General features: G+C 38.1%; 1 protein-coding gene and 1 non-coding gene across 5 annotated transcripts; one reads left to right on the top strand and one right to left on the bottom strand.

The window, feature by feature from the left end:
* On the bottom strand, positions 1 to 20,435 carry apol1 (apolipoprotein L, 1). 4 transcript variants are annotated; one of them, XM_004555209.5, is made up of 26 exons: positions 20,097 to 20,435; positions 19,952 to 20,005; positions 17,761 to 17,832; positions 17,034 to 17,099; positions 16,508 to 16,579; positions 16,326 to 16,382; positions 15,335 to 15,403; positions 14,705 to 14,755; positions 14,568 to 14,624; positions 14,145 to 14,210; positions 14,020 to 14,067; positions 13,828 to 13,902; positions 13,109 to 13,177; positions 12,944 to 12,997; positions 12,782 to 12,853; positions 11,126 to 11,173; positions 10,768 to 10,833; positions 10,117 to 10,197; positions 9,964 to 10,014; positions 8,040 to 8,129; positions 7,839 to 7,889; positions 4,945 to 4,989; positions 4,138 to 4,215; positions 4,016 to 4,052; positions 3,662 to 3,713; positions 1 to 2,916 (listed from the first exon to the last, which is right to left on the bottom strand). In XM_004555209.5, the coding sequence occupies exons 1-26, from the start codon at positions 20,097 to 20,099 to the stop codon at positions 1,911 to 1,913; spliced, it is 2,490 nt and encodes an 829-aa protein (XP_004555266.1). In that variant the 5' UTR covers positions 20,100 to 20,435; the 3' UTR covers positions 1 to 1,910. The 4 variants fall into 4 exon arrangements, with proteins under 4 accessions (XP_004555266.1, XP_076732636.1, XP_076732635.1 ...); XM_076876521.1 differs by having other exon boundaries at positions 20,108 to 20,124; XM_076876520.1 differs by lacking the exon at positions 17,761 to 17,832.
* LOC111501585 (5S ribosomal RNA) lies at positions 14,859 to 14,977 on the top strand. The gene has a single exon (XR_002721568.1). It is a non-coding gene; the product is annotated as a 5S ribosomal RNA (ribosomal RNA).
* Positions 20,436 to 23,668: the final 3,233 nt, after the last annotated feature.

The following is a 23,668-nucleotide window of genomic DNA, read 5'->3' as shown; positions in this document are numbered from 1 at the left end:
TAAACATCAAGTAACAATTTATTTGAAGGTAACAGAATAATCATTGCCATTGTTGACAGACTGGCGACCTGTCCAGAGTGTACCCTGCCTCTCGCCCAAGACAGCTGGGATAGGCTCCAGCGCCCCCACGACCCTAGAAAGGATAAGCGGAAGCAAATGGATGGATGGACATATATTGAACAGAATATTGCACAAAGAAGGCATCACTAAACGATCAACTTCACCCAGCACAGAAAATATACATTTATTTAACGGTTATAAAACAGCCCACAGAGCTTTTACCATCAGAGCTTCCAGTGCAGACAGCTAATTAACCCTCAACCCTGAAATAATAAAGATAATAAAAACGAATCTTCTCAGGAAAAAGCAACTCAGACTTTGGTTTTTACCCTCATGTTTGTTTTACTCCTGGACAAAATGAAATCATCTGAGAGGAAACATGACTACAAACCAATTAGTTTAATTCAGATTAGTCCTTTTCTGATACTGTTTAAGTGGACAACTGTTAATAAGTTCAAACTTAGCTTGGTTAAAACCTTGAAGTTTACTGACAACCAAATAAAATTACCTGCTAATTAACTATCTAAACTATGTTAATGTTAATATAGTTTTGCATGAAAACATGATTTGAAATATATTATTTACCAATTATGTATACTGGGAAGGAAAACAAAATACAACAACAACAAAAAGCTAAATAGAAAATTAAAATAAAAGTATTCCATCAGTGCTAAACTCCATAATACCAACTGAAGGAAATGCATTTCTTAATATATGTATACCGTATTTTTTGGACCATAAGGCAGAGCGGATTATAAGGCGCATTAAGCAAACAAAACAGTCAGATAAGTCAAACTTTACTCAACTCATTCTTCTTGCTTCCTCCACTTCCCTACTATTGATTCATTAATGTTGAATTCTCTTGCAGATGCTCTATTCCCATGTTGTACTGCGTGACTGGTAGCCTTGAGTTTGAAATCCTTATACACACACACAATACGGCAATATTATGTTGAAGCACAGTACGTATCACTCCGCGAGGCTCCTGACTACGGTAGCCATAATGCTCCGACAATCCATCAAGCGGTGGGGCTTTGTAGCTTAGCAAAGTCGTACCAAAACATTTCTTGACACATTTTTGAGCGTCGTGTACCACATAAATTCGGTTCGAGATCAGTAAGATCAACCAGAATTCATACATAAGGCGCACCAGATTATAAGGCGCATTTTTGAGAAAATTAAAGGATTTTAAGTGCGCCTTATAGTCCGAAAAATACGGTAACTGCAACACATTTGCAAAAGGCAGTTAACATAACACCACAACCTCTAAAATTGTTCTCTTTGGAAGTCATGTTATAGATTGTAAGTCCCTGTGTACACGCTCAGTAGCTTCTAGCTCTACAGAGGTTCGACTGTTTTAAAACACTGCGAGCAGCTAAGTCATTCCTGAAGGTAAATGGGGCAGCCATTTTTTATGGAATGACCCACTAGATGGAAACAAGCTATAAACTTAAGCAAAGTCCAAACTAGGGTTTCCAAACAGCTGCTGCAGCAGTACAAAATCCAGTTACCTTTTTTTAAATTTGCTCTTTTCATTAAAATATACAAAACTAATCAGCCATTCTTGATGTTATCTGAAACACACCAATATCATCAAGGCAAATGCATCTTTAAAGAAGTCGGATCCTTTATTTCAGGTTTAGATATTTAACTTAATATTTTAACCTTTAAGGGCTCCTTTTGGACAATTAAAATACGCCTGATTGCAATTTTACTTAAAAAAAAATCTGGCACCAACCACCTCATAGATAGTAAAATACAAAACATTTGCTTGTCTTTTGGGAATCGGACTGAGTTTTCCTTTAACCCTTAACTAGGAAGCAAAGCTGAAAGAACTTCCTAGTTATGTGTCAAACATATTCTCTGTTCTCAAGGTCCTTTTTGATGGCTTTTTTAATGCGGTCGATTTCATCTTCGTCTGAGCTGTCATTGTCCTTCTTTTCACTGTTCAAATCTTTTCCATCCTTCTCCTTCTTTTCTTTGTTGTCTTTCTCTTTTTTTTCACTGTCCAGATCTTTGGTGGTCTTCTCAGAGTCTTTTTCTGGTGAGTTGAACTGCAGCTCTTGATGTATTGAGTTCAGCTCCACCAGACCATCGTGCAGCTGTTGCGCCACCTCCCTGATTTTGGCAGCAAACTCTGATTTTGCCCCTTTCTTGAGTTCTTTTGAGTCTTTGGACACAAAGTAGATATCCATAACTACAAAGAGTCCAGTAAGCACACCGGTTGCCATACTAGCAATCTGGACTGCTCTGGCTGCGGTGCTACCTGCTACATGGGCAAACTGGACAAAACGCATGATCTCATTGGCATTGACGAGGATCGCCTTTCCTGCCATGGCGCCATCTTCATAGAATTTGCTAGTAAGTGAAGGAAAGTCCTGATTGTATGCGCTATTCTTCATCTTGATCAGATCGAACCTGCGCAGGTTCTCAATACCCTGTTTGATGAATGTCAGGCACTTGTTGATGTCTTCCATCTTCTCCTGGTAGTCCTGCACGATCTTCTCCACCTTCTTACGGTCCATGGTGTTGTTGACCTGGTTGGAGATGCCAGCACCTGCTGATGTCAGACCGCCTGCCGCAGCAATGCCCAGTCCCACTGCAGTCACAATCAAGGAAGTTCCCATGGTGAAGGGAGCCAGGGCGAGGCCAGCAACAGTGGCGACGCCCCCAACGGCGCTGGTGGAGCCGCCTGTGATTTGAGCGATCTTTGTGTTCTTGCTGAACTTGTCGAGCCCATCAGCGATGCCGTTGAGGTCGATGACATGCTGCCAGAGGCTCTCTGCCCGGTCCGTGAACAGTTTGTTGAAGACTCTGATGCCCTTCTGCAGCTTCTCAGCGGTCAAAGCAAAGGCCCTGAGAAAAGAAATTTGAGTCCTATTATACATTTTATAAGTAACTCCATCAAAAAGGCCATTTTGTCTCATTTACACCAACAGAATAAGTGTTAATTAACCAAAATATATATTTGATATTTATTTAACTAGTGATTTTGAGGAAAGCAGAATATCTTGTTTCTCAAAGCATGACAAAACAAACCTTTTTTTAAAGATTATTCACACCACTGTTTTCATTGGAATTGATTATTGATTATCCTTCCTCAGGAGAAAAGTTAAGTGTTGTTGTTTCGGGGTATGAGCTTCTTCAGTTCTCCATGGTGGATGTTTATGATGCAGATATATTATAAATTTTGTGTTGTCCAACGGTGGGCATAGCAATATTTGAGCAGCTCCAGAATAACCTTTTACATTTTATTCACATCACAATATGATAACAATATGGCAACAAAGGAAGATACCAAAGCAATATTTTATATTCAATTCTTGAATCTTAGCCATCAGAGCAGACTAAACCTTCTGGCAAAGATAGCAGGCGACAAGGAATTAGCAGCCTCGATTTAATGGTTAATAAGGAAATCAACATAAAATGCTACCATCTTCTTAAGAGACACAGCAAAGACATTTTAATGTGCTGCCTCCCTAAATTGATGCATTTATTATATTATATTGTAAAAATAAGTATAGCAGAACGGACCCCTGAAAGACCAAAAACAGCATTTAATGAAACATAAACACCTATATTAAAGCATATTAAAGCTTACTTGGCCTCTTCTTTTTCTGTCATGTCTTTATGTTGAGGTGGGTCTTTCCATTCTGAAAAAAAAAATGACAAAAGAATGATTTATCATCGTTTTGTGCATCTTAGCAGCCCAAAAGTATGTAAATGCAAAACTATTACACTCATGCATGATATTAATCTGCTGCGATAACAGCATCAACTCTTAAAAAAAAAAAAAAAAAAAAAAAGGCCTTCTACCTGATTTTAACATCTGGCTGAAAGAATTTGGTTCCATTTCACCACAAGAACATGAGTGAAGTTAGTTTCTAATGCTGAGGGATAAGAATTACTTAAAAAAAAACCAAAAAAAAAAAACCCCATTTCATTTTCAACTTACGCTCCACAGTTTCCCACCATTCCATAAGATCCACATCCTGAAAGACATCATTAGGTTCCATGTTTGTTATTTTTGCTTTCCAAATAATGACTGAAGACTGCATTAAAATGTCAAAAACCTACATTACTATGTTCAGCTGAGGCAGTGCCAATACGGTAGTCCTCTAGCTGGTCAAACACAGACCTGTTCGCACCTTCACTCTGAGATGAAAGAAATAGTAAATAATAAAATTACATATCAAAACCACCATTTTAATCATAATTACTTCAACAAAAGATTGTGTCTGCAGTGAAACTGAAAAAAAAAAAATACACAGTACTTGAGCATGAATGACATTATCATGCAACACATTTGGTCAGTTTCATTTTTTACATGGCTGTTGCGCATCTAAAGAGGAGGAAGTTTTGGTGAAAGGGATTCTGGGAATAGTGACTTATTTCTGCTGTTTTTGCAGAAGTTAAAGGACTCAACAGGGGAAAAAGGAAGCAGAGAAAGACGTCTGGGCATATTGTAGCATAATCTCGTCTCATCATCCATGGCATAGACATGCACAAACACTGTGCGGCTGTTGTGTGTGGGTTTCATGTCAGCACTGGAAAGGGGAAAAACATGTAGACCACAACTGAGTCTGTTGGAAGGTGAGCAAACACTCTAGAGACAAGTTCTGCAAAGACTGTAAGTCTTTGTTTTCAGAGTGGAAGGAGGCATTAGGTGACAAAAACAGGCTTTTTGTAATGGTAATTTGTAAGTCCTGAACAACAGTGGTTAAACCAGCAAAATGTGGGCAAATACAGTGAGACTGAGATAAAAAAACAAAAGAGGTTAAAAAGTTACTTTTGGTTTTAAAGTTTGATGTGCGAGGGGTGAGAGGGAGAAGGAAAGAAAAGAAAGAAAGTTTCTTGATATATTATTTTGATTATATTGTCTACCTCTGCTTGGGCTGTTTCTTGTGCACGTCTCTGTATCACTTTGGCCTGAAATAAACAAACACAGACACACAGTTCAATCGTTTGTAATACCAACACAGAACTTATCTGAATGTTTTATGATCTTAGACATAAAATAAATAAATAATTTAAATAAGTAATTTTTCTTCAAGGAAAAAAAATAGCTGAAGAAGGAAAAAACATACAATTTCTTCCTTTTCACTTTCTTTGGTATTCAGGTTTAAGACTGGGTCAGTGAATTGCTCAAAAAGGCAGGCCATGTAATTCATTTATGTAAGCTTACCTGCCAAAACAACACAGAAATACTGCTTTGCTTAAGAACCACAGAGAAATTTGGAGCTAGTTTGTTTATTCATTTCTAAAATAAATAAATAAACAAATTCTGTTTGTGTAACAGTATATCAGAAGGTCTTTTTACCACCTTAATCAAAATTCTTTATGAGCTCAAACAGAGTTCAGTGCTCAAGATTTTAAGGGAGAAGCAATTTTGGAGACATCGTAGTTAGAGCCAAGTTACACTGTTCTATTTCGGTCTTTGGGTAATTTTTATGCCATTCAAAGCTCATGCAAGATTGAAAGCTTGGGGGAAGCTTCACCATTTGTTAATAGCAGAGGTCACTGGGGTAGTTGAAAAGCTCCCTGATCGGCCACCAGATACAGGCTCTGGACCAGGCATCTCCAACTCCAATCCTACTGGAGTAGCCCAGCTATTGTCCTGCAGCTTTCAGATGTATCCCTACTCCAACACGGTTGAAAATGGTCGCATTACCTCTTCAGCATGCCATCAAGTTTGGCAATAGCCTGGTAACAAGCCATTCATTTGATTCAGGTTTATTGGAACAAGGATGCATCTAAAAGCTGCAGGACAGTAGCTCTCCAGGACTGGAGTTGGAGACCCCTGCTCTGGACAATGTAGGGCTGTCTTGGTTGACATGCTTCTTTAATTTTGTGTCACAGTGCTGTTGTGGTTTTCAAAAAGGGGTTTGGAGGGTATGGTCTATTTATTGGGGTATCACACTGTTCATCCACCATAGGACAGTTGATGTCAGAATGCTACACAGGCTAACTGCCAAACCTTGGATTTAGGAGGAGGAATGCTTATTCTGTCCTGGACATGGAACAGTAGACCAGATCTTTACTATCGGACAACTTCTAGAGGGATTGTGGGAGTTTGACTTAGAGTCTATATGTGCTTTGTAGACCTGGAGAAAGTTTATGGCTGGGTTCGTCTCGGGAACCTGTGGAATTCTTGGCAGTATATGGTTTCAGGTCTGTTGTTACAGCCATTTAGATCTTTGGGAGAGCTGAGAACAGTCAGTCCCTGGCACAAAGTCAAGCATATTTTCAGCCATCTTGATGCATGCTCAATTATCTATTTAAGTAAATCTCAAAAGGTAGCTCTTTCAGTGGGAGAAACGTTTCGTTACTCATCCAAGTGACTTCTTCAGTCTCAACTGACTGCAGGTTTCCCCAACCTTATAAACAGTACATTTGCACAATGACTGCAACTAGCCCACTGAATGAACAATGGGCTGTGAGGACAGTTCCTTGATCATTAATATGCAAATTGTCATGACCATTGATCAACAACCACCAATCAAAGACCATTGATCATTGATCAAAGACCATTGAGCAATGGCCATGAGTATCATTCACAGAGAGTTGGGGAATGGCTGCAATCACAGCAACCACTGGAGCACAAACTTGGTGTCATAAAATAAAAGGAAATTATAAATTGTAAGAAGTGTGCAAAAGGAAAAACCAGAGTGCGTGTGGAGATGAGATGTGTGTGAAAGAGTTCAGTCCTACACCTGGTTCGGTACCCGAATAGCCTGGGAGAAGAAGCTCCTGCTCATTCTCTCTGTTTTGGCCTTAAAGGAGCGGAAGCGCTTCCCAGAACTCAACAGTGAGCAGAGTCCATTGTTGGGATGGGAGAGGTCCATCAAAATCTTCCTGGCTTTGGTCTTGCACGGCTTGGTGTAGATGGACAGCAGGTCAGGAAGCTCTGATCGAATGATGCGTTTGGCCGAATGCACCATTCATTGCAGATCTCGTCTGTCCTGCTTGGTGCTGTTCCTAAACCAGGTGCAGATGTTTCCCGTCAGGACGCTCTCAATGGTGCAGGATTAATAGGTTTTAAGCACCCTCAGTGGCAGATGGAAGTCTCTAAGTCTTGTGAGGAAGAAGAGACGCTGGCGGGCTTTCTTAACCAAGGTGTTAATGTGACAGGACCAGTGATGGGAATAACGGCGTTACAAGTAATGGCGTTACTTTTTTCAGTAACGAGTAATCTAACTAATTACTATTCCTATCGTCCACCTAAGTGGACACGTAAAAAACTCTTTGAAAAGTACATGTTTAAAAAAAATGAAGTTTGAAAATCTTTTCTCATGCCTAAAGAGGAATAAAAATACTTAAGAAAAAAATCCTGATTGAGGTTGTCATACTTCATGCATGACAGGGTTAAACACCAAAACATGCTGCGCCAAAAAGTGATCCACCCCAAAGATTGCGTCCCTCAACACAGAGCAATATAGTATTCGCTGTTAAGTGCCAGGAGGATTGCCATTCTGATCATTAGACTTCTCTAATGATAATTAGCACAGAATAAATGGGTGGATACGCGTTTCGTAAAAGTGGCATGTAGCATGATGTCAGGTTGGATCTGTCTGCTCAAATTTTGGTTTCTCCAGCTCAGTGTCAGCTCCACAAAAGGTACAGAGCCATTCTCGTGATGACCCCGCCCCCCCAAAAAAAGAAAATCCAACAAAAACTGACTGATTATTTTTATGAGAATGTCGGGGAAAGCTTCGGTTGTGTTGTGTAAACCAAAATGGAAGAGAACGGTTTGTACATGTTGCATGTTTGAATGTTACCTTTACATCAGGCATGAACGGGTTGTGCCTCTTTTTTTTCTTGACGTTGGTCTAAAAGAAAAAAATAAAATAAAAACATAAAAAGATCTCAGAATTATTGTAAAGGTCAAACACTGAAATACTCCTGCAGTAAAATGAATAAATGTTTGTGCCAACTTAAAAAAAAGTTGTTCATGAACAGAAGGAATGTAGCTTAACGACCTCCATTTTTTCCTTAACCTCTTCTTTATTCTTTTCCTCCTTGGATGCAGATTCCTCATCTGCATTCAGCCCCACATCATCCGATGCAGCCTGAAGTAAATAAGAAAAACAAAACAATAAAAAGGTCAACATGAGCATGAAATAATAATCAACACGTCCTGGTTTTTGTTAGTCACAACCCCAGACCTTTCTATTTCTCCACTGATGAGTATAGATATAAAAATAGATATGTGCCATGTGTTTCTTTGTTTTCTTGTCTTTAGTCTAAAAAGAAAACACAAATAAAAAGGTCAAATCATTTTATCCTATAAAAAAATAATCTATCCAAACTATCAAGCAGTTTGGATATATGCAAATAAAGTATAATATCTGAATAAAGTCATGACTCCTGAGTTGGAAACTTAAAGTGCATCTTTTTAGAGGTCCCCCCCACCAAGGCTTAAAATAAAGGAGGGGCTGAGAGGTGCCTCCAGGGTTTTTTGTCCCAACACTATAGCCCCTTTTCCATTAGTACCTACTGGGTTCGACTCTGACTGGTTTTCCATTACAACCCAGTAGCGCCTTAGCTGTGTCTCAATTACTAGGCCGCATCCATCAGAGGCTGCAACTGAAGGCCATTTATGTTACAGCGACGTAATGAAGGCTGTCCCAATTCAAAGGCTGCTCCAAATGCGGCTGTGTCCTTCATTTCCCCGGATTTGAAGGATGGGTCTGTAGTATCCTTCGTGGCCCAACCTATCCCAGAATTCATAGCGCGGCCCAGCCAATTCCAGTTTCCAACAATGGCAGCAGCTACTTTGTTTTAATATTACTCTACTCCAGCCCACGTAGACCACAAATGTCGGGTCCTTCGAAGGATGCGGCCTAGGAATTGGGACACAGTTCTTGTTTGCCTGCTTGTTGTCATAGCAACGCGTCTGCGCATGCTGTTGTTTTTCTTACTCATTTTATGTATTTTCAAATGTTTCAATATTGCTACTGTTGTAAATTCTGCCACAGGCGACTTTGTTTTAGGTGGAAAGGTGAAAAAGTAATTAAGTTGCTTTTATTAAATTTGATAAATGATTGACATGACACATCTGGTATAACATGAGCAGGCAATGAAACAGTATTAGTATGAGCATACGACAAGGTAGTGAAGGGGTTAAAACATGAAGACATGAAACACCCGATAAGAAGGAAGCAAGAACTTGAAAAGTTAGGATTAGCCACCACAAATAATTCAGGTTTGTTTTCATCGGCTCTTTTATACCACACAGTATAAAAACAAAAAACAACAACAACCACAGGCTCACGGAAGTCATTCTATTGAGATCGGTCCATCTATATAGATATGTATTATTTTGAAAACCCAAAAAACTGGCATATGCAGAGGGTCTAGTCTGACCCACAATGATGACAAGACAAACGTAACATTTTGCCCTTCGGAGGGTTCTTCTCATCATCGCCATCTTTGGCTACAGCAGATTCATCTCCTTTTACACCTTCTTTACCTGATGGTCTCTGCCGCAAATTAAACTAATCAGTTAATTGCAATGGTTTTTTTGTATTGTGCAGGAACGTACTGAAGTAGCAGATAATGATATTATGAATCAGGTTAGGCAAACATTTGATCAGTTATATCTGATCCCACAGGTTTGCTCACAGGCTAAAATGAAATGTAAGGAGAAACTTCAATTCTTCACAAGAATAAAGACGTCCGTCCATCCATCCATCCATTTTCTTCCGCTTATCCAGGAGAGAAGAATAAAGACATTTCTGACTAATTTCATCTAAGTTTTTCATATTTTTTTGTAGCGGCGGTCAGAAAGAACCAGCCGTCATAGTCAACTTCTGATAATCAGTTGATAATCAATACTTGTCTAAAATAACATTAAACCCTTTTTTAGAGTCTAATCGTTGTACTGTATGAAAATGTTAATACCTGTTGGTTGTTCTGTTCTTGTCGACTGTGTCCAATTATTCTGTTCAGCTCCTGAAATTAAACCACAACAGTTTTCTAAACGATAAGGGTTTAAAGTAGTGCTTTAATACACATCATCACAGACAAACTATTCCCTAAACTCAGGGAGCTCACCTCTTCTGATGGTCGGGCAGGAACTGCAGGAGGCTTAGCAGGTTTTTCTTTCTTCTCTCTGGAGGTCATGTCTTTGCCTTCCTGTACAGGACAAAAATAAAATACTTGTTCCAAAGCTGAAACTGAATGTGAAACAGTCAGTTAATGCCAAGTACTGGCTTTCTATTTATACAAAGCAGTGCATTTTAAACATTTTGATTCTTTTAAAGCCACTCAAATGATCTAATCTGTATTCTAACAGCTTCCCTCAAATATAATAAAACTCTGGGCAATTAAAGCAAAACCTGAGAAATGCAAACCATACGTTGTTATCCTCACTTCTTGGTTTTACTTTGTCATGTGACTGCATGTGAACCTCCTGAGTTGGTCTGGATGGGACCAAGATAGCTGCACTCCTTTCCCTTCTTTCGTACTGGTTCATGTTACTTTTGACCTCACAAGGGCGCACATACACACACAAACCCAAAAACAAACGCAGTGTAACTGAAGGCACTAGCGCATGACGACAGGGAGGTTTGATAAGAGGAAGTCATGCAGAGAGGAGAAGGAGGAAGTGGTGAAAGGTATGGAATAAGAAGTGTGAGTATTTTTGACTGCATGTATGTGGGTGGGTAATTTGAAGACTCACAGTGACGCATTAAATAGACTTACTGGTTTTGATTTTTCTCCCACTTCTTTTTCATTCTCCTTGAGTGTTTCTGCATCTTCTGTGTCTTTCTGAACAAAAGGAAAATAAATATTGGGCTTGTGAATATAAAAATGAGGTGGCACTTTCATGAAATTAGGGAACCAAACGGAAAAAATACACCCCACACCAGCACTTTATGTAGTCTGCAAAATCTGTGGGATAAATAGTACCATCTACACCACTGCCACCATCCCTAATGTGTGCAAAACATCGTTACTGCTAAAAAATGAACAATCACCACCATCACCAAAAAACAGCCACGATTACAAGTGCCTCAGTAACACCTTGACCAACAGCAAACATATTTAGCAGTGTAGTTACTTTTTGGCGGAAAGATATCAGTTTGGACATGGCTCCAACCACGGCATTCTGGGAGGGAGAAAACATCAGGAGAATATTGAAGCTTAAAGTTAATAAAGCTTTTATTCGTGTGGTGTCCGAGTCTATATTTACAGTGGCTTGCAAAAGTATTCGGCCCCCTTGAACTTTCCCACATTTTGTCACATTACAGCCACAAACATGAACCTCTGCCCCAGTCTCAAGTCTTTTGCAGACTCCAAGAGGTTTTCTTCCAAGATTGCCCTGTATTTGGCTCCATCCATCTTCCCATCAACTCTGACCAGCTTCCCTGCTGAAGAGAAGCAGCCCCAGAGCATGATGCTGCCACCACCATATTTGACAGTGGGGTTGGTGTGTTCAGAGTGATGTGCAGTGTTAGTTTTCTGCCACACATAGCGTTTTGCATTTTGGCCAAAAAGTTCCATTTTGGTCTCATCTGACCAGAGCACCTTCTTCACGTTTGCTGTGTCCCCCACATGGCTTGTGGCAAACTGCAAACGGGACTTCTTATGGTTTTCTGTTAACAATGGCTTTCTTCTTGCCACTCTTCCATAAAGGCCAACTTTGTGCAGCACACCACTAATAGTTGTCCTATGGACAGATTCCCCCACCTGAGCTGTAGATCTCTGCAGCTCGTCCAGAGTCACCATGGGCCTCTTGGCTGCATTTCTGATCAGCGCTCTCCTTGTTCGGCCTGTGAGTTTAGGTGGACGGCCTTGTCTTGGTAGGTTTACAGTTGTGCCATACTCCTTCCATTTCTGAATGTTCACTTGAACAGTGCTCCGTGGGATGTTCAAGGCTTGGGAAATCTTTTTGTAGCCTAAGCCTGCTTTAAATTTCTCAATAACTTTATCTCTGACCTGTCTGGTGTGTTCTTTGGACTTCATGGTGTTGTTGCTCCCAATATTCTCTTGGACAACCTCTGAGGCCGACACATAGCAGCTGTATTTGTACTGACATTAGATTACACACAGGTGCACTCTATTTAGTCATTAGCACTCATGAAGCATGTCTATGGGCAACTGACTGCACTCAGACCAAAGGGGGCTGAATAATTCCACACACCCCACTTTGCAGTTTTTTATTTGTATAAAATGTTTGTAATCATGTATGATTTTCGTTCCACTTCTCACGTGTACACCACTTTGTGTTGGTCTTTCACGTGGAATTCCAATAAAATTGATTCATGTTTGTGGCTGTAATGTGACAAAATGTGGGAAAGTTCAAATACGAATACTTTTGCAAGCCACTGTAGATCTCCAGATTTAAATTCTGTGGAAGCCTTATGGCCACAGCGGGGTGGCATTCCTGGTTTTGTTTTGTCTTAGTCCTTTTTTAAAATGATTTTTTGAGGGGGACTTTTAAGCCTTTGTTGAGACAGGACAGTGGAGAGAAGACAGGGAATAAGTAGAGAGAGGGCAGGGGAAAGACATGTAGTAAATGGCCTCAGGGATGCATCTTAAAGACTTTCAATGGTGGTGAAACTAAACCCAACTTTTAACTGAATGAACAGGAAGCAGCAAGCTTCCTACTAAATAAGACTTCCCCTCAGTGTCTGTCAAACGTAACTTGAATTAAATAAACTGAGAAATGTCAAACAAATGTACTTTAAACAGGGAAAAATATCTATAGCCGTACCTGCTTATGGCCTGATGACTTCTTGTTGCTGACAGTTAAATCTTCTTCTATTGAGCCTGCCTCCTTTTCATTCTGTACAGAACAGACAGAAATCAACGGATGAATGTGGCTGTACAATCCTCAGATTTTTTTCCCCCAAGGGATAATCAAGAGCATCCTTACTTTGTTTGCATATCGAAATGGATTCAGCTTTGTCATTCCCCCAGCCAGTTTATTCTGAATATGAGGTAAAACAGAATTTTAAATGAAGAAGAAGAAGAAGATCCTGCTTCCTGTTCATTCAGTCAAAAGTTGGGTTTAGAAGAAGACCCAAACATTAACACAAACCTGTTTTTGAGTGGGCTGGTTATCTCCATGGTCCACTTTCTTCTCGTCATCGTTGTTGGAGCTTTTCTCCTGTGGATGATGCCAATTTTGATTGAGTTAATGTCACAATACCCCGCTCACTTCGATCTTCTTCTGCTATCCAATTTGCTGTGGCTTCTTTCCACGTCAGCACCATGGGAAGCAGAACTTTTGGCTGCTCTGCTCCCAAGCTGTGGAACTCTCTACCCTCAGATGTAAGAAACATTGGTTCTCTCTCCCAGTTTAAATCTCAACTCAAAACCCATCTGTTCACTGTGAACCCACTGTTTGTTAATTTGATCTTGTTCTTTTGTTTTTATTGTTCTTCATTTTGTCATCTCTATTATGCGTTTTATTCTATTGTTAAGTGTCCTTGGATGTCTTCAATAATCATTTTTAAAATGCTTTTGAGGCATTCGCTCTCTCCGTCCCTCATATATTTTAAGCGACCTCTCACTTGTTTATCACTGCAGAGCGTGCTCTTCATCATTTGACTGAAACCATTATGAGGTAAAACAAAAACAGCTACCATTTAGAGTAAATCATCAAGCCAAACTGTTGTTTTTCTTTCTTCAAAAAAATTAAAACACTGTTATATTCGTGCATCCTCTGATTAAGCACGGGTCATCAATATCATCAATCACTGTGAGGCAAAATCTCCTTTAAAGAGAGCTGAAATTCAGCTTGGTGAAACAACCAACCTCCTTGGTTTTGGGCTTCCCTGTGGCAGAACTGTTCTCCTGTGAGTCTCCTGAGTGGTCAGTCTTTTCCTTATCCTGGTAACATACAAAGTATGTACCGTATATCACAAACCAGAAAGCATAATCACATGTGCATCGCACAGGCAGGTAGAGGACGTGATATGACGTGATATTACTGAAAAAGGAAATAACCTGAGAGGAGGAGGTGAAGGGACTCCTCAAGACCTTTGCAACGCCACCCTGACAGAATTCAGAGCAGTTAAGGTTAGAAACTGATCGTATTTCCTGTATATTGTAACAGTAACCTTATCACTTACTTTTGAAGACTTCTCCACGGCACTGTCATTACCAGCAAGGAGTTCATCATCGACAGACAAATCATCCTTAACAAAAGGGTAATCAAACAAAAAAGTCAGTCAGACAAAAACAGCAGTGTTAACTCCAAAACAACCCAGTATCAAAAAGATTCATTGTTAAAGTCATACAAGCAATGTCCTTACATTTGAGCCCTGCAACAAATCACCAAATCACTTTTGAAAATAAAACAAAAGCGATCAATCTTTTTTTTTTATGCCATACTTTGTGTCTGGCATAAAAAAAGAGCATTTGGGGGTCGACTATATATAGTCTTAAACATGACTTTAGTGACAATTAGTGACACTTGTGTTACCTTATTTACTTTTGATAGCTGACTTTTGTTTGGTTTTGGTTTTTTCAAACAGGGGAAAAAAACAACTTACCTTTGGGTGGTTCTTGTCATTGCTGCCAGAGAGATCATCTGGTGCAGCAGAATCCTCCTGAAGGTCAGAAAAAACATCAACTACAATACTCATAATAGTCCAGAAAATGGACTGTAACATTGTTATTAATCTCTTACCTGAGGGTGTGGGGATTTTTTAAACATACTGCTAAACATCCCACCTGTCTCCTAAAGAAAAAAATCAAATCACATTAAAATTGGTGTTTGGCAAGGATTTGACGCTGTGCGCTACCTTAACAAGAATCACTCGGAAGGATCACAGCGTGGTATGGCTTACGGCCATACCACCCTGAGCACGCCCGATCTCGTCTGATCTCGGAAGCTAAGCAGGGTTGGGCTTGGTTAGTACTTGAATGGGAGACCGCCTGGGAATACCAGGTGCTGTGAGCTTTGGGGTGGCTGTAGCTCAGGAGGTGGAGTAGGTCATCTACTGATCGGAAGGTTGGTGGTTCGATCCCTAGCTCCTCCAGTTTGCATGTCAAGTATCCTTGGGCAAGATACTAACCCCAAGTTCCTCTCTGATGCATCCATCGGAGTGTGAATGTACTTAGAAAGCACTATGTATACAGAAAGTGCTTGTGAGAATTGTGTGATTGGGTGAATGTGGTACTCTGGGAGAGTAGAAAAGCTCTATATAAGAATCAGTCCATTTACCATCACTATTTTTATTTCTAGCTGCTTATAGGGTGAAAGTGAACTTTAAAACTAGTTGCTGCAGATGGAGGAAGCAGCTTTTAAAAAACTCACCTTAGTGTTGCTGTTCACTGGCAGATTGTCGTTGCTGCCTAAGATCTTAACGGTTGTGGACAAATCCTCCTAACAAGAGAAACAAAACCTTTTGACCACTTAATATGTATTTCAACACGGGTGAAACTAAGAGGAGTCAGACCCATTTTGGAGTCCTTTTTTTAAAAAAAAATTAAAATTCTACTTGTCATCCACCTGACTCCTAAAAGTAACAAAAAGAGATGTGCAAAGATACATAAAGAGATGTATAAAAACACCTTTTTTAGTTTTAAATGAATAAAGTAGCAGTTCCTTTGTTTAAACTGGCGCATCAGTCACATGGACAGGGAGGGTTCAGTGCCCCAAACATTTGCCAGCACTTTTTCCAGATAGCTGATGCAGGTTTTTCCCTCTCGTACAAACACACACAACAAAAACCTGTCCACTTAGGCACATTGCTACTGTAGCTCAAAATCACCAACGTATTGTAAGTCACTAATAAAGCACATTTGGATTTTCCAGGGGATGATACTAGAAAAATCACACATAAAGGTTTTAACAGATAACCATTTCATAAATCTCTGAAAAACATGCTTTTGCCCAGTATATTTATCTGTGCTTGAAGTGACATTTATCAGGTCCCCTTTTTTCCTTTGGTGTTTGAAGTTACCATTAAGATTCAATCAAATAAATTCATTCATTCAGTTTGGGTACTTTTTTGTATTATGAAGTGGTAAATGCACTTTTAATAACAAGCGACAGAGGCGGTTAGTTAACTGGAGAAGTAGTCAGTAGGAGGAGGCATTGTCATTCCCTATACTGTTATTTAAATGATAATATTACCATTTTTATTAAGATGTATTTCTTTGTTGCATTTCTTATGTTGTAGAGATTTTGACTAATGCCTTTTGATGTTAGCATGGACCTCTTGTCGATGTTATGTAGTTTTGTTAAGACATAAATGGTAACTTTAAAAGAGAATCTCAAATTGCTGTTTGCTGATTAGACCTACCTTTGCATTGGTGTCCTCAGACAGATTGTCATTACTGGCTGAGATGGCCTTTAGATCCTGAAGCACACAAGAATGCACAGTAAATAACAAATAACATAATAATACACAGTTTAGCCAGTTAGTCATTAGTAGCATTTCCTGCATGAGTGAGTGGAGGACATGTAATAAAAATTGTGTTTAACCTGCGAAGGCCTCCGCACATGTCTTGGTTTGGGAGATAGTTTCCGTAATCCACCCAGCTCACCTGATTTATCCTGAAGAGAAATGTACAGAAAAGAATTTCAAAACATAACACTAGGTAGGAAATCCACAGCGATTACATGAATTTTGTTTTTCTCTGTGAAGTCCAACTAAAACCAAATCATTTATAGGCATTAAATATTTAACAGTCCAGCTTAATGATTGGCTAAAAGCAAATCATAGCAGCAGCTATTTTAATGAACCACATTGCAATTATTTTTAAATAATGTATTTTTTTTTACTCTGTTGCATTGTAGCTTTGAAGATTTTCCCCAGTTACAAGCATTTAGTGGAGTTTTGTAGTTATAGTTTATACATATATAAGATCTGCAGATAGTTAAATAGGGACAGGATTGAAAACTAGCAATTGCTATAAATTCTGCACATCATCATTTCTATGCTTATGTTAAAATACAAGCAAAATTTGAATTAAAAAATATGTATATCACAGAAAGAGAGCAAATTTACCTTTGACTTGCTGGTTAAACTGTCATTGCTGGCAGACAGTTCAGGATTTTGTAATGTCAAGGCAGCCTGCAAAAACAAAAAAAAGGTGTTTTTGGTTATAGGAAACTAAGGAAATTAAAGCCACAAAGGCAGAAAACTGTTATTCCCTGTTATCTTATAAATATTTAAAAACATGACCAACAAAACAAAACAAAACCTGAAGCAAAAGAGGAAACAAACAGGAAAATATTACTTTTATCAATGCATGTGGTACTGATTATCCAAACTTACTGTTAGGGCTTAATCTTTTTTTTTTTCATCTGTATACAAACTTAAGAACTACTTTTGGTTTAGAGAAAATTCCTGTGGGATAATTTTCATTACTTGTTTGGGACATTCATAACATAAGGTTTTGACTTGACAGGATTTGCATTTGTAGTATAATGTCATGTCTGATCCTCTTTGGCAGATTTTAGGCATTCCTTTAAGCATTCCAGCATAATTACAACCACAAATATATCATTAATTGGAGATACAAGTATGTAAATTATAAAAAAAAAAAAAGTTGCTTTAAATTTGATTACAAATACATAAATTTGACTGTTTCAAGTTAATTAATTAAAATTAGTTACAGCTAATTGCTGCAATCTGTTGGAAGTCAGTCCTCGATCCAAGCTTTTGAAAAGACAACAAAATTAATAAAATAAACAAAAAAGCATAATAAGGATAATTAAAGCCGCAACATTACCTGTGCAGATGGAAGCAGTTCTTTAGACTTGGAGGATTTTTTGAATATCCCACTGAATAATGAGGCTTTTTGCTGATTGAAAATTAAAAAGAGAGACATTCATTTACTGAAATCCATCTCAAAGAAACATTGCCATTAAAAGATGTAAATCTGCAGTTAAAAAAATGCCTCGCTGATTACAGCTCTGCTCTCAGGACTCAAAACTGAAAAGATTTTAACTAATGCAATTGTTACTAATGCACTTACACATTTTAAAGATCTCACTCCAATCTCATGTTTGAATTTAAAATCTGGAATTGAAGCTGATTTCATGTCTGGACTTGGAAAACATCATGAGTGATTTTTGTATTTACAGCATGTGTACGTACAAGTTAAAAGTGGACCACAATGCTTCTGGCTTCCGACCACTTAAGTGAAGCAAAGTCTTCCTTTGGGCCTCATGGTAAATTTGCCGAGCAGCTCAGACATAATCAGATTGTTTAATATTTATTCCAGTATATTACAGGTGACATGTCAGAGAAAAGTTATTCATTTTCCGTGTTTTGAACTACTTTGTTTAGTACAGAACTTCCTACTGTCCAAGTTGTGCATTACACTAGTAGCACATAAAACCATAAAAGCGTCAAAAATCAAATATACTATAAAGAAGGCTTTGATTTTGAAAGAAAAAAGTAATAATAAACAAAAGAATGAATAATTACTAACAGTTTTTGTTATAAGTTTAATTTATTTTAACTTAAAATCTTTATTAAGTAATTTGTATGTATCTATATCAAATATTATGGACACACATGTGCTAGTATATTAAAGACTAGAATGTGAATGTACTACAACTATATCTCAACCAATCGTGGGAACATGCACAGTCACTGCCCCAACTTGGAGTTTTGAAAAAGTCCGATAAGGAAAATGGGCATTATTTTACACAATAAAACGCTAGAGTCCGAAAACAAATATAGTGCTGGATATGAGCCCAGTGGATCTACTCGAATGTTCTGGCTGAAGAAAACAGCAGGCCTGGAAATATTCTTCTGCGTCACAGGAAAAAAGAAAAAACATGTTTGTTCATTATTGTGAATGTGCTCTTTGTAGATTAGTTGGGGCAAGGTCCTTCTGGGCAAGTCATGCCGTCTTGGTGACACATTCAGGCAGTTATTTATTCCAGAGGGAGGATATTATTCCAAGGTCAGCTGTTGTAAGAAACTCGCTTTATTGGGCATGACGCAGGATCATGTATCATACAAGTGCCACCTTTTGTGATAGTCACCATAGATTTGGACTGCTATTCTTTCAGTTAAACATCACTAGTTTAGTGAATGGTACATACTCACTGGGGTAATGTTAGAGGACATTTAAACCAACGTCTCATAATTGCAGGATCAGGGCAAAGAATTGATTTAGAACAGTATCACGATATCTTGCATGGAGATATGGTATTGACGCAGGGAGACCAAACATCAATATTTTATTAAATATATTAAAATAGTACTCTGTGGATACTACGAACAAGAGGGCTCATTTTGGCTGACAGACAACTGGTTGTATTATGGTCATATTCCCATAGAACAGAAAGGTTGCTGTGTACAAATACGACAATTCACGTGAATTTCTGTTAAATGCAAATTTATGTCCACGTAGCAAGATATGATTTTCAACAAATAGTTTATATCTAAATTATCAGAAACAGATTGTATGCAATTGCCAACTTGACCCTGTTCAGTTGCAGACTGATAGCAGACTACTGCGTCTTGGTGTTGGTGTGCTTAACAATCTCTCATGTAAAAAAGTGAGAAAACTTTTGAATTAAAAAAAAATCATGAGCTTTGAGCAACCTAAGCAGATTTTCTTTTACCATTACTCACTATTTTTAATGAGTTTTATGAGTTTGTCCTAACGGACAAACCTTAAAAGTATGGAAGTTTAACAGTGAAAGGCAGAGTTAACGAGGGACCCGGAGGGTTATTTTCGCCTTCGATCAACCCGAGTAAGTTACAGTCCCTTAAAAATAAACCCTTAAAGTAACCTCGCAGGTGTTACTTTGCGATGAAGAGCCAACGTGAACTCTCCGCACACTTATGCGTCTGTTTGTGGTCGCAGTTTGTGGTAAAGGTCAGTAAAGTGTTGAACATGCTTACCGAGCTGACTTCAGGAAGAAACAAAACAAACGTCAACAAACTAAAGTTGTACTCACAGAGACAGCTCCTCCGTCACACTCCAGGTCCAAATCAAGGTTACCGTACCGCTCCTGTAACAGACAGGTTACATATTTACTGTATCAACGCTATTTTTATAAAGGCGTTCACCATAAAGGGCGAGACGTGTAACGGCCACCGTACCATTAACGTACAATTACAGGGAACTGCTGTCTCCCTTAGGTGAACTTGTCCCGTTTGTTGTCAGAGGTTAACGGATATAAATATAAAAGTCCCGCTCCTCAGAAGGACTTTGTGTCCTCTGCTTGTTGATACTGTCGGTTGTTTTCACTCAGCGAGCTGCGCAGGTCTGGATTACTGGTGTCAAGCCAGCCTCCAATTCGAGACTTGCAGTCAAGCCAGCCTCCAGTTTGTTTTACGTTCCCTGTGTATTCAAAGTATTACGGGAATGGATGTGGAAACCGGATTTCAAAATAAAAGCCAACTTCGAGTGAATTAACAGATATGTTAAGAACATAATAACATATAATTTAGGCTTTTTTTTTTTTTTTTTTTACAAACTCTAATGTTAGATCTATATGACACAGCCTTGTACCCTAATTGTGCCCTGTCACCATCAAGGCCATCTTATTTTGGATTTCAAAGTAAAAGCCCTGTGAATCTTCATTTTTGAACTACTCTTTCAATGACTTAATAATGCTCTTAAAAGCAAAAGTCGTATTTCCAAATACTATTTGAACTTTATATCAACACTTTCCAACCACAGTCTTTTTACAGTGATACCATATCAATATCAAGTCAGTCTGATTTTGCCTTTCATAGTAATGGCCCTTTGAAATTGTCCATAATTGACTTAATCTTCTAACGATTCAAAATGCTCTAAAATGAAAAATTCTTGTTTCCACAGGGTAATTCCACCTTAGATCAACAGTATACAGCCCCACAGTGATACCATATCAATGTCAAGTCATTCTGATTTTGCCTTCCAAAGTAAAAGCCTTTTCAAATTGTCCACAATTGACCTAACTTTCAGTGATTTCAAAATGCTCTAAAATGGAAAATTCCTGTTTCCACAGGGTAATTCCACCTTAGATCAACAGTATACAGCCCCACAGTGATACCATATCAATATCAAGTCATTCTGATTTTGCTTTCAAAAATAAAAGCATTTTCAAACTGCCCATATCTGACTTGATCCTGGAACAATTTCAAAATGCTCTAAAATGGAAAATTCCTGTTTCCACAGGGTAATTCCACCTTAGATCAACAGTATACAGCCCCACAGTGATACCATATCAATATCAAGTCATTCTGATTATGCCTTCCAAAATAAATGCCCTTTCAAATTGAGCATATATACGACCTACTTTTTTAACGATTTCAAAATGTTCTTAAAAAGAATTTTGCTGTTTCCACAGGATAATTCCACTTTAGGTCAACAGTATACAACCTCACGATGTTACCATATCAATATCAAGTCATTCTGATTATGCCTTCCAAAATAAAAGACTTTTCAAATTGCCAAGATACGACCTACTCTTTTAAAGATTTCAAAATGCTCTAAAAGTGAAAATTGCTGTTTCCACAGGATAATTTCACTTTAGGTCAACAGTATACAACCTCACGATGTTACCACATCAATATCAAGTCATTCTGATTTTGCTTTCAAAAATAAAAGCATTTTCAAAATGCCCATATCTGACTTGATCCTGGAACAATTTCAAAATGCTCTAAAATGGAAATTTCCTGTTTCCACAGGGTAATTCCACTTTAGATCAACAGTATACAGCCCCACAGTGATACCATATTAATATCAAGTCATTCTGATTTTGCCTTCCAAAGTAAAAGCCTTTTCAAATTGTCCACAATTGACCTAACTTTCAGTGATTTCAAAATGCTCTAAAATGGAAATTTCCTGTTTCCACAGGATAATTCCACTCCAGATCAACAGTATACAGCCCCACAGTGATACCATATTAATATCAAGTCATTCTGATTATGCCTTCCAAAATAAAAGACTTTTCAAATTGCCAAGATACGACCTACTCTTTTAAAGATTTCAAAATGCTCTAAAAGTGAAAATTGCTGTTTCCACAGGATAATTTCACTTTAGGTCAACAGTATACAACCTCACGATGTTACCATATCAATTTCAAGTAATTCTGATTATGCCTTCCAAAATAATGGCCTGTTGAAAATGCCCATAATTGATCTAACTTTCAGTGATTTCAGAATGCTCTAAAAAGGAAGATTTCAGTTTCCACAGGGTAATTCCACTTTAGATCAACAGTATACAACCTCACGATGTTACCATGTCAATTTCAAGTCAGTCTGATTTTGCTTTTCAAAATAAAAGCTTTTTCAATTTGCCCATATATGACTTACTCTTGGAGCGAATTCAAAATGCTCTAAGATGGAAAATTGCTGTTTCCACAGCATAATTCCACTTTAGATCAATAGTATCCAACCCCACAGTGATACCATATCAATATCAAATCAGTCTGATGTTGCCTTCCAAAATAAAAGACTTTTCAAATTGCCGATATACGACCTACTCTTTTAAAGAATTCAGAACGCTCTAAAAATGAAACTTGCTCTTTCCACAGGATGAATCCATGTTAGATCAAAAGTGTACATCCACACCATGGTACTACTTCAATTTCAAGTCATTCTGATTTTGCCTTCCAAAATAATGGCCTGTTGAAAATGCCAATAACTTACCTAACTTTCAGTGATTTCGGAATGCTCTAAAAAGGAAATTTTCTGTTTCCACAGAATAATTTCACTTTAAATCAACAGTATACAACCCCACAGAGATACGATGTTAAGATCAAGTCACTCTGATTTTGCCTTCCAAAATAAAAGTATTTTCAAATTGCCCGTAGACGACCTACTTGTTTAACGATTTCAAAATGCTCTTAAATTGAAAGATGCTGTTTCCACAGGATAATTCCACTTTAGATCAACAGTATCCAACCCGACAGTAAAACCATGTAAATTTCATGTTGGTCTGATTTTGCCTTTCAAATTAATGGCCCGTCGAATTTGTCCATATGTGATATACTCTTTCAATTATTTCAGAATGTTTTAAAAATGAAAATTGCTGTTTCAACACATATTGGGTTTTCATTTTGAAAAGCAAAATCAGACTCAATTGATTATGACAGAATTGAATCATAAAGATGATGTAAAAGGAAGCTGAAATTGCCACTAGGTTGTAATTGATAGTACGTTTATATTTTAAGTCTGTGGAAAGATGTCATGGTTGGTTTGCAAGCTGTTTTGTAATTTCTTTATTTAGAATGACATCTTTGTGGACAATTTGAAAAGGCTTTTACTTTGGAAGGCAAAATCAGAATGACTTGATATTAATATGGTATCACTGTGGGGCTGTATACTGTTGATCTGGAGTAGAATTATCCTGTGGAAACAGGAAATTTCCATTTTAGAGCATTTTGAAATCACTGAAAGTTAGGTCAATTGTGGACAATTTGAAAAGGCTTTTACTTTGGAAGGCAAAATCAGAATGACTTGATATTAATATGGTATCACTGTGGGGCTGTATACTGTTGATCTAAAGTGGAATTACCCTGTGGAAACAGGAAATTTCCATTTTAGAGCATTTTGAAATTGTTCCAGGATCAAGTCAGATATGGGCAGTTTGAAAATGCTTTTATTTTTGAAAGCAAAATCAGAATGACTTGATATTGATATGGTAACATCGTGAGGTTGTATACTGTTGAACTAAAGTGAAA

Source organism: Maylandia zebra, linkage group LG18, assembly GCF_041146795.1.
Source record: "Maylandia zebra isolate NMK-2024a linkage group LG18, Mzebra_GT3a, whole genome shotgun sequence".
NCBI lineage: Eukaryota > Metazoa > Chordata > Actinopteri > Cichliformes > Cichlidae > Maylandia > Maylandia zebra.
Note: the sequence above shows the minus strand (reverse complement) of the source record. Positions and strands in the feature narration are given on the sequence as shown.

Bases quoted from the DNA above. Each gene is read 5' to 3' on its own strand.
- apol1 (XM_004555209.5), bottom strand. The intron at 13,178-13,827 runs GTTGGTTGTTTC...CATCATCCACAG, and splicing joins GGAAGCCCAAAACCAAGGAG to GAGAAAAGCTCCAACAACGA. The intron at 10,198-10,767 runs GTAAGTCTATTT...TGTCCTGTACAG, and splicing joins TGGGAGAAAAATCAAAACCA to GAAGGCAAAGACATGACCTC.